The 10,241-nt window shown below is 42.4% G+C and overlaps 1 protein-coding gene across 2 annotated transcripts; it reads left to right on the plus strand.

The window, feature by feature from the left end:
- Positions 1-876: 876 nt before the first annotated feature.
- On the plus strand, positions 877-9,941 carry LOC130340218 (fatty acid-binding protein 1, liver-like). 2 transcript variants are annotated; one of them, XM_056554147.1, is made up of 5 exons: positions 877-1,064; positions 1,564-1,649; positions 4,625-4,803; positions 6,942-7,031; positions 9,835-9,941. In XM_056554147.1, exons 2-5 carry the CDS (start codon positions 1,583-1,585, stop codon positions 9,886-9,888), a joined length of 390 nt encoding a protein of 129 aa, XP_056410122.1. In that variant the 5' UTR covers positions 877-1,064; positions 1,564-1,582; the 3' UTR covers positions 9,889-9,941. The 2 variants fall into 2 exon arrangements, with proteins under 2 accessions (XP_056410122.1, XP_056410143.1); XM_056554168.1 differs by having other exon boundaries at positions 877-1,048.
- The last annotated feature ends 300 nt before the right edge of the window (positions 9,942-10,241 follow it).

The following is a 10,241-nucleotide window of genomic DNA, read 5'->3' on the forward strand; positions in this document are numbered from 1 at the left end:
GCCTTCAACACAAGCAGGTATATTTGTAAACATCAAAACTTAATGCCGAAGGGATACCAACCAATCACCAACTACCTTTATTCTGCCCAGATACCTGAAGTATCTTAGCAACAGGTGATGTCATCACACTAAGCTCCACTTCATACAGCCCCAGGGAAAATGAGGGGAAATAACTACACATTAACCCTTAACTGACAACATTAAATTAATCCTAACATCCGGGGTGAGGAGGCGGCCCCCATGTGGTCCCTGTGTCTAAGACTCCAGGCCCTATATCAAGCCCCCTTCTATTTTGCACATATAATTTCTTCATCACAACTCAGCCCCACCTGAGGAAGGGATATGAGGATGAGATATGAGGTAGGGATACGAGGTTGGCATATGAAGTTAGGATATGAGGACAGGATGTGTGGATGAGATATGAGGACAGGATATGAGAATGTAATATGAGTACGGGATATAAGGTTGGCACATGAAGTCAGGATATGAGGATAGGATGTGAGGACGAAATATCAGGACGAGATATGAGGACAGGGTATGAGAATGTAATATGAGTACAGAATATGAAGACGGGATATGAGGATGGGATATGAGGATGGGATATGAGGACAGAGGTGAGAAAATTAGTAATTATATTAATGTTATAACATTTTATAATAAGTTTTATTAAAACAAATGTTATTATTAATATTATGCTTATTATTATTATCACTATTATCATTATGATGGAGTTTATTGTGCTTGTAGAAATATGTTCCTTCAGTACAATAGATTAATGAAGTTATGTAAATCCGTGGAAGTGGAAACATGTCCTGTGGCGGTGTCAAGGATGATCCCAGAGCTATCCCCAGGGAGAAATCCTTACAAATGGTGGAGGATGCGGGCAGCATGTTGCTAAGAGCAATCAACGGTTGAGTTGCAGTAAAGTTGTTGCTAGGAGCAACCCACCCTGCATGTTGCAAGTCAGACAAGCCCAGCTGTGGAGTATAAGAGCAGGACTGAGCCTGTGGTGAAAGCTTTGCTAGGGGCAACGGATCGCGTCAAGCAAGTGAGCAAGAAGAAAGGTAAGATACAGAGCTTTTTAAAGCTCTAAATTATTTTTTAAGGGTTGGAGGGGTGTTAAAAGTAGTTAGAGAACATAGCCTGAGTTATTTTAGAAAAGTTTATTTGGTGACAGGTACTTTTTAACAAGCTCATATAGTTGTTGTGGTTTGATGTATCGAGAAGTGAAAAAACGCTGATAATAGATATATAAATGGCCACACTATGTACCACACCGCACAATGATGTCTTGTAAGACTCTGGCCTTTACCTCTATCTCCTTATAAAGCCAGAAGATTTTTTTTACCTCCTTATAGGGTTGGCTTTGTAGTGCTTCTTATCACTAGTAGCTATTACATTGTGGTCAGCATGGCCATTGCTCTGCATGACAAAAGTTAATGTTTGAACGGAGTTATATAGGCGGCGATGACATCACTCTGATAAATAAATACATTTAAGCTCCCGGTCTGCTCCAGCTCTCCTGCATTCTATCTCTCTCTCTCTCTTACACTTGCTTTGTAGCTAAGGAGCTTTCCCCAGAATGTCTTTCGCTGGAACCTATGAGCTGCAGTCCCATGAAAATTTTGAGGCTTTCATGAAAGAGATTGGTAAGTGACAATGACATTGGATGAAATGGAGAAGGAGAATGGAATTTAGAGGTGGAGAGGTTGGTCAATAAGGGTACGTTCACATATTTCTGCTGCAGATCTGCTGCGTATTTGCTGGTGCAGATTTTACTGCCCATTTACTTCAATGGGAGGCACAATCTGCTGATGCAAATCTGCAGCAGAAAATACGCAGGTGTGAACGCACCTGAGGGTATGTTCCCACCTGGCATATACGCAGCTTATTTCATGCTGCACAAAATCTGCAGCAGCAGCGGGAAATACGCTGCGTATCCCTCGCTCACCATACACACAAGGCTTTCCGGCAGCAGCCCTATGTGTGTAGTGAGTTTTGGAGGCAGAGCCGTGCAACACACTCACGCCGGCACACAGCCTCGCCTCCAAAACTCACTGCACACATAGGGCTGCCGCCAGAAAGCCTTGTGTGTATGGTGAGCCAGGAATATGCAGCATATTTCCTGCTGCTGCTGCAGATTTTACGCAGCGTACACTGCATATACGACAAGTGGGAACGTACCCTAAGGGTACGTTCACAGGAGCGGACCCACAGCATATTTTACGCTACAGATCCGCTGCTGAAGGACCACTGTATGGTGCCTTTACATGTGCTTGTTCGGAGCGACAATACGCCATTACGAGCAGACACACTGCGATGTGCGAGTTGTCGCGCATACGCAGTGTACTGCACACATCATGGCCACACCCCCTGCTCCATGAGCTAGGCTGAGAGATGCCGCGATGTGCGAGTATACTGCACATGCGCCCTGCGACTTGCACGTCACAGTGTATCTGCTCGTAGCGGCGTATTGCCACTCCAAGCAGGCACATGTAAAGCCACCATGCAGGGGTCCTTCAGTGGCGAATCTGCAGCGTAAAATAAGCTGTGGTTCCGCTCGTGTGAACGTAACCTTAGGGTGCGTTAGCACATGCGTATTTTCTGCTGCAGATTTGCTTTAGCAGATTTTGCTTCCCATTGAAGTCAATGGGCAGCAAAATCTGCAGCAGCAAATACTCACATGTGAACGCACCCTAAGGGAGTATTAAAGCTTAGGCAGCCAGGACCAGAGCTTCCTTTACCCAAGATCCTCAGTAGCCGAGTGCACATTCAGTGATATCACTAGCCTTAGACCAGGATGCAGGGTGCAAAAGGCAAGTAAATCATTTCTCTGATTTAATGGCCAATTATAAAATTATATATCTAATTATAATAGTTATTTTGTGTCCTAAAATTGTATAAAAGTCATAAATAATACCTCTGGATTGATGTATATTGCTGGAATATTAGTAGCATTCGCAACAGTAACATACTGTTCCCCTATATGTTCCTGAACCGGCAGCTCTCCAGCTGTTGCCAAACTACAACTCCCATCATACCCTGACAGGACACGATGGACATTGTAGTTTGGCAAAAGCTGGAAAGAAAGCAGCAGGTTGGGAAACATTGGTTTACCTGGTAAGTATATCTGCAAGAGCTGTTTTATTTGGGTAACTCATTAGATAGATAGATATATAGACTTAAAGGGGTACTCCGGTAGAAAACATTTTTTTTTAAATCAACTGGTGCCAGAAAGTTAAACAGATTTGTAAATTACTTCTGTTAAGGGGTTCTCCGGTGCTTAAACATCTTATCCCCTATCCAAAGGATAGTGGTTAAGATGCCTGATCGCAGGAGTCCCGCCGCTGGGGACCCCCGTGATCTTGCTCCGCCCCGCAACGCAAGCCTACGGGAGGGGGCGTGACAGCTATCACGCCCCCTCCCGTAGGCTTGCATTGAGGGGTGGAGCGTGACGTCACACGCCGCCCGCCCTGTAGTCGCCGGTAATCAGTCCCGGAGCGAACACGCTCCGGGGACTGATTACAAACAGGGTGCCGCGTGCATGATCCCGGGGGCCCCCAGTGGCGGGACTCCCGCGATCAGGCATCTTATACCCTATCCTTTGGATAGGAGATAAGATGTCTAAGCACCGGAGAACCCCTTTAAAAAAATCTTTACCCTTCCAGGACATTTAAGCAGCTTTATGCTACAGAGGAAATTCTTTTCTTTTTGAATGTCTTTTTTGTCTTGTCCACAGTGCTCTCTGCTGACACCTCTGTCTGTATTAGGTACTGTCCAGAGGAGCATAGGTTTGCAATGGGGATTTTCTCCTGCTCTGGACAGTTCCTGATACGGGCATCAGGCATCAGCAGAGAGCACTGTGGACAAGACAAAAAAGAAATTCAAAAAGAAAAGAATTTCTTCTGTAGCATACACCTGCTAAAAAGTCCTGGAAGGGTGAAGATTTTTTAATAGAAGTAATTTACAAATCTGTAACTTTCTGGCACAAGTTGATTTAAAAAAAAAAATAAATTAATGTTTTCCACCGGAGTTCCCCTTTAAAGACCATCTGATAGGGGTTAGTGTAGAAGTTAAGATCCTCCTGATACTTATGGTGCTAAGCATGATGTGATGATCTGTATAGAGCTCCACTGTCATCCCACCATATATGTTGTCTGAGGGCTTCAGTGAGTATATGATTATCTTACTTCAATGACCCTCTATAAAGTACAGATACCCTAAAAGTTACCTTGTGAGTCTATGGCACTGTGTTTCCCAAGCAGGGCGCCTTGAGCTGTTGCAAAACTACAACTCCCAGCATGCCCGGACAGCCAAAGGCTGTCCGGGCATGCTGGGAGTTGTAGTTTTGCAACAGCGGGAGGCACCCCGGTTGGGAAACACTGGTCTATGGAGACTCTTTCAGACCTCCTAACACATACGGCACCAACCATATTTCTTCTATTTTGGAAAGTAAGGATACTTAGTTGGAGTTTCCATGAATCCCTATGAATGCCTACAATATGTTCTCTCTTGGGCTCAGCAAGAACATGGTAAAGGTTCTGTCACCTCTGGAGAGTCCAGAAATTCCTTGAAGGTTTCCTGGACCTTGTGGAGCCTTTGGATTGATTTTTAATGTTCTTAGTTCCAGGTATTACGGATGATTTAATTCAGATTGGAAAAGATATGAAGAGTGTAACTCAGATCGAGCAGAATGGAAATCACTTTGTGGTGACGGTGACTACGGGCACCAAGGTCCTGCGTAATGAATTCAACATCGGGGAAGAGACAGAATTTAATACACTTACTGGAGAGAAAATCATGGTAAGGAGATCATTGCCTTGAAGGAGGATTTGGTCTTCCGGTGTGAGGTAGAATTAACCCTGCACTTTAGTCTTTTTTCGGGCGGCCAAAGGGAGGAGGGGGGGGGGGGGGGCGGGTTGCGCGGCGGGGTTCAAGGGAGCGGGATGTGCGGCAGCTGCGACCATCGCCGTAACACACTGGGCAAGCTGGGAGTTGTAGTGGTGAAACAGCTGGAGGCACCCTGTATAGGTGAACAAAGGGCGGAAGTCGGCCCCAGCAGGCATCAGTGACGTCGCGCCTGCTGGGGAAGTCTGCCCGGTAAGTGAGCATACTACCAGGCTGACAAAAAGGCATTTTTTAATATAGTAAATAATTTAAAGGCAGGGAGGGGGTTAGGGATAGATGGGCAATAGGCAGGGACAGAAAAAAAAAAAGGATGGTGGGAGCTACTCTTTAAACTCTACTATAATGAACTCTACCATATTTTAGTTGACATATAATGTAAGTAACTGTTTAGCAAATGTTATCAAAATATCTCCAGCCATTTTGAAGTTATGCTGGAACATACACACAAACATACATACATACACACATACATACATACATACATACACACAAACATACATAAACACATACACACATACATACATACATACACACAAACATACATACATACATACACACATACATACACACAAACATACATATATACATACATATATACATACATACATACATGCACACAAACATACATACACACAAACATACATACATACATACACACAAACATACATACACACAAACATACATACATATATACATACACACAAACATACATACACACAAACATACATACATACACACAAAAATACATACATATATACATACACACAAACATACATACATACAAACATACATACATATATACATACACACACACACAAACATACATACACACAAACATACATACATACATACAAACATACATACATATATACATACACACAAACATACATACATACATACATACCTACACACAAACATACATACATACATACATACACACAAACATACATACATATAAACAAACACACAAACATACATACATATATACATACACACAAACATACATACACACAAACATACATATATACATACACACACATACATACATACATACATACACACAAACATACATACACACACAAACATACATACATACATACATATATACATACACACAAACATACATACATATATACATACACACATACATACATACATACATACACACAAACATACACACATACATGCTGAGTTTTATACATATTTAGATTGTATGTAAGTCATCACTTGGTCACTTCTTTTGTATCTAATAATTAATTTATAGCTGTCCCGTAAAATATCCAAAAGGGGTTACGCCAAAATCCCAAATCCTGCGCTCCCCGTTCACTCTGAGTTAGTTCGGCTACATGGTAAAATGTTCACTTTATGTAATAGTAGAAACAGAGTCCCAGCTCTCTCCCTCAAAGCCCGAAGCGCCCGGACTGGAGTGGGCTACGCCTGATGTATGTAGTTAGAAGAAATGGAATGTCCAGCGCAGACAGATCGGATCAGAGCAGTTTATTGTAAAATGTATCTCAGTACAAGGACATAGTGGACACAGGTGACACGTTTCAGCCCAACTAATGGGCCTTAGTCATATTAGGTAGGACTAAGGCCCATTTGGTGGGCCAAAACGCGTCACCTGTGTCCACTATGTCCTTGTACTGAGATACATTTTACAATAAACTGCTCTGATCCGATCTGTCTGCGCTGGACATTCCATCTCTTCTAAGTGTTCACTCTATATCACCAATATCATCATATAAGCCAGGTTTGCCCAGAGTTTTTCATTTCCTGTACTTTCCTGTAAAGAACCCCAAAGGTCATATTTTAAAGGGTTTGTCCAGAATAATGAAAAAAAAGTGGCAGCTTTTTCCTAGAATCTGCCCCGCACCCATGCTTGGATTGTGTCTGGTATTGCATCTGAGTGAGCTGTTATACCACACGTGACAGATGTGGCGCTGTGAAGTACCATTTCTTTTCGGGTCACGTTGTCCCTATATGAGTCTTATCTGATGGGTGTGACTTCTGGCTGACACTTTTGTTCCTTCTAGAGCACGGTTAATATTGTGGACGGCAAGCTGGTTGGGAAACTGAAGTCCGTCACTTCCGTCACAGAACTTTCAGGGGATCTCCTCATCAATGTAAGGATTTTTTATCTACAGATCAAAGATGAATAATGTTGTAATGGAATATTTATACAAAATGCGTAAATCACATGTATGACAGAGGTTCTAAACTACCGCCAGTGTCAGCATCAGTGCTCCACTGCTCCTCCGGTCTTATATTCCAGCCATAGCAGTAGGTCCGGACCCCGGACCAGAGGAGCAGTGGAGCACTGTAGCAGGTGGGTAGTATGGCCACTGAGGGCAGTATATCTGTGGGGGCTGCCTACCTATTACTATAAATGGGGGCTTAGAGGAGGGGGCCTACAACTATATGGGGTACAGAAGAGGCCTATAACAATATATATCGCAGTATAGGGGCCTACAACTATATATAGGGGCAGAATGGGGGCCAACAAATATCTATGAGGAGGTATAGGAGCCTACAACTATATATGGGGGCAGTATAGGAGCCTACAACTATATATGGGGGCAGTATAGGAGCCTACAACTATATATGGGGGCAGTATAGGGGCCAACAACTATGTATGGGGGCAGTATAGGGGCCTACAACTATGTATGGGGGCAGGATAGGGGCCTAAAACTATGTATGGGGGCAGGATAGGGGCCTATAATTACAAATAGAGGCAGTATGGAGGCCTACACACACACACACACATATATATATATATAATAGCAGTATTATAGTAGTTATATTCTTGTACATAGAAAAAATATTATAGTAGTTATATTCTTGTATAAAGGAGCAGTATTATAGTAGTTATATTCTTGTACATAGGGTGTAGTATTATAGTAGTTATATTATCGTACATAGGAGGCAGTATTATAGTAGCTCTTTTCTTGTACATAGGGACACTATTATAGTAGTTATATTCTTGTACATAGAAGCAGTATTATAGTAGTTATATTATTTTTCATAGGAGCAGTATTATAGTAGTTATTTTCTTGTACATAGGGGGCAGTATTATAGTAGTTTTATTCTTGAACATAGAAGCAGTATTATGGTAGCTCTTTTCTTGTACATAGGGACACTATTATAGTAGTTATATTCTTGTACATAGGAGCAGTATTATAGTAGTTATATTATTTTACATGGGAGCAGTATTATAGTAGTTATTTTCTTGTACATAGGGGGGCAGTATTATAGTAGTTTTATTCTTGTACATAGGGGCAGTATTATAGACCACAGACCACTTCTCAGTTCCTATGCTTCCTGGCTGATGTTTTGGTCACTTTTGAATGCTGACGGTGCTTTCACTCTAGTGGTGGCATGAGACGGAGTCCACAACTGACACAAGTGGCTCAGGGAGTGCAACTCATCCAGGATGGCAAATCAATACGATCTGTGGCAAGAATGTTTGCTGTGTCTGTCAGCGTAGTGTCCTGAGCATGGAGGCGCTACCAGAAGACAGGCCAGTACATCAGGAGATGTGGAGGAGGCTGTAGGAGGGCAACAACCCAGTAGCAGGACCGTTACATCCGCCTTAGTGCAAGGAGGAGCACTGCCAGAGAACTTCAAAATGACCTCCAGCAGGCCACAAATGTGCATGTGTCCACTCAAACGGTCAGAAACAGACTCCATGAGGGTGGTATGAGGGCCCAACATCCACAGGTGGGGGTTGTGCTTACAGCCCAACACCGTGCAGGACGTTTGGCATTTGCCAGACAACACCAAGATTGCCAAGTTTGCCACTGGCGCCCTGTGCTCTTCACAGATGAAAGCAGGTTCACACTGAGCACATGTGACAGACGTGACACAGTCTGGAGATGCCGTGGAGAACGTTCTGCTGCCTGCAACATCCTCCAGCTTCACTGGTTTGGTGGTGGGTTAGTAATGGTGTGTGGTGGCATTTTCTTGCCAGAGGTAGCCTGACTTCCATTAGGTACCGAGATGAGATCCTCAGACCCCTTGTGAGACCATATGCTGATGCGGTTTGCCCTGGGTTCCTCCTAATACAAGCCAAAGCTAGACCTCATGTGGCATGAGTTTGTCAGGAGTTCCTGCAATAGGAAGGCATTGATGCTATGGACTGGCCCGCCCATTCCCCAGACCTGAATCCGATTGAGCACATCTGGGACATCATGTCTCGCTCCATCCACCAACACCACGTTGCACCACAGACTGCCCAGGAGTTGGCGGACGCTTTAGTCCAGGTCTGGGAGGACATCACTCAGGAGACCATCCGCCACCTCATGAGGAGCATGCCCAGGCATTGTAGGGAGGTCATACGGGCACATGGAGGCCACACACACTACTGAGCCTCATTTTGACTTGTTTTAAGGACATTGCATAAAGTTGGATCAGCCTGTAGTGCGGTTTTCCACTTTGATTTTGAGTGTGACTCCATATCCAGACCTCCATGGGTTGATACATTTGATTTCCATTGATAATTTTTGTGTGATTATTTTGTCACCACATTCAACTATGTAAAGACGAAAGTATTTAATACAATTAGTTCATTCATTCAGATCTAGGATTTGTTATCTTAATGTTCCCTTTATTTTTTTGAGCAGTGTATATTCTTGGAACTCAATGGGAGTTGTAGTTTTGGAACAGTTGGAGGTTCTCAGTTTGGAGACCACTGTTCTAAACTATTCTAAATTATTACTGCGCAAAAATGTAGAGGTTTTAAAATTCAGCTATGCTACATTAGCACTAATTATCCTTTTTGCTAATTTTTTTAGAGAATTTGGGTGATAGACGGGCAGCTCTTTAGCAATAAATGGACTTCATTGAATTTCATGATATAGTATATGCAGACACCTATATATCACATGCCTACATTTCTAATATTTACCATCTCTCCCTTTTACCTCTCAGATCATGACTGTGAAAGACATTGTCTACAAGGCAGTAAGCAAGAAGGTCGCATAGATGAGAATGCTGTTATTACTTTTACTATGTAAAATAAACTCCTATAATATGAAAAAAATGACTCTATACTTTATGATATCACATGCAGAAATTGCCATTGCTATTTCTAGTAGTAATGCTTCAAATACATATAAATAAAGTACAAAAAAGTCCATATTTTTGCTTATAGGATATAGTATTATAGTAGTTATATTCTTTTATATAGGAGGCAGTATTATAGTAGTTATATTCTTGTATATACAGGGCAGTAATATAGTAGTTTTATTTTCATACATAGGAGGCAGTATTATAGTAGATATATTCTTATGCATAGGGAGCAGTATTATAGTGGTTATATTCTTGTACATAGGAGA

This window comes from Hyla sarda, chromosome 1, assembly GCF_029499605.1.
Source record: "Hyla sarda isolate aHylSar1 chromosome 1, aHylSar1.hap1, whole genome shotgun sequence".
Taxonomy (NCBI): Eukaryota; Metazoa; Chordata; class Amphibia; order Anura; family Hylidae; genus Hyla; species Hyla sarda.

Coding starts and splice junctions, on each gene's coding strand:
- LOC130340218 (XM_056554147.1), top strand. CDS start 1,583: ATGTCTTTCGCTGGAACCTATGAGCTGCAGTCCCATGAAAATTTTGAG. Junction 4,804..6,941: donor TTACTGGAGAGAAAATCATG/GTAAGGAGATCA, acceptor TGTTCCTTCTAG/AGCACGGTTAATATTGTGGA. Junction 7,032..9,834: donor CAGGGGATCTCCTCATCAAT/GTAAGGATTTTT, acceptor TTTACCTCTCAG/ATCATGACTGTGAAAGACAT.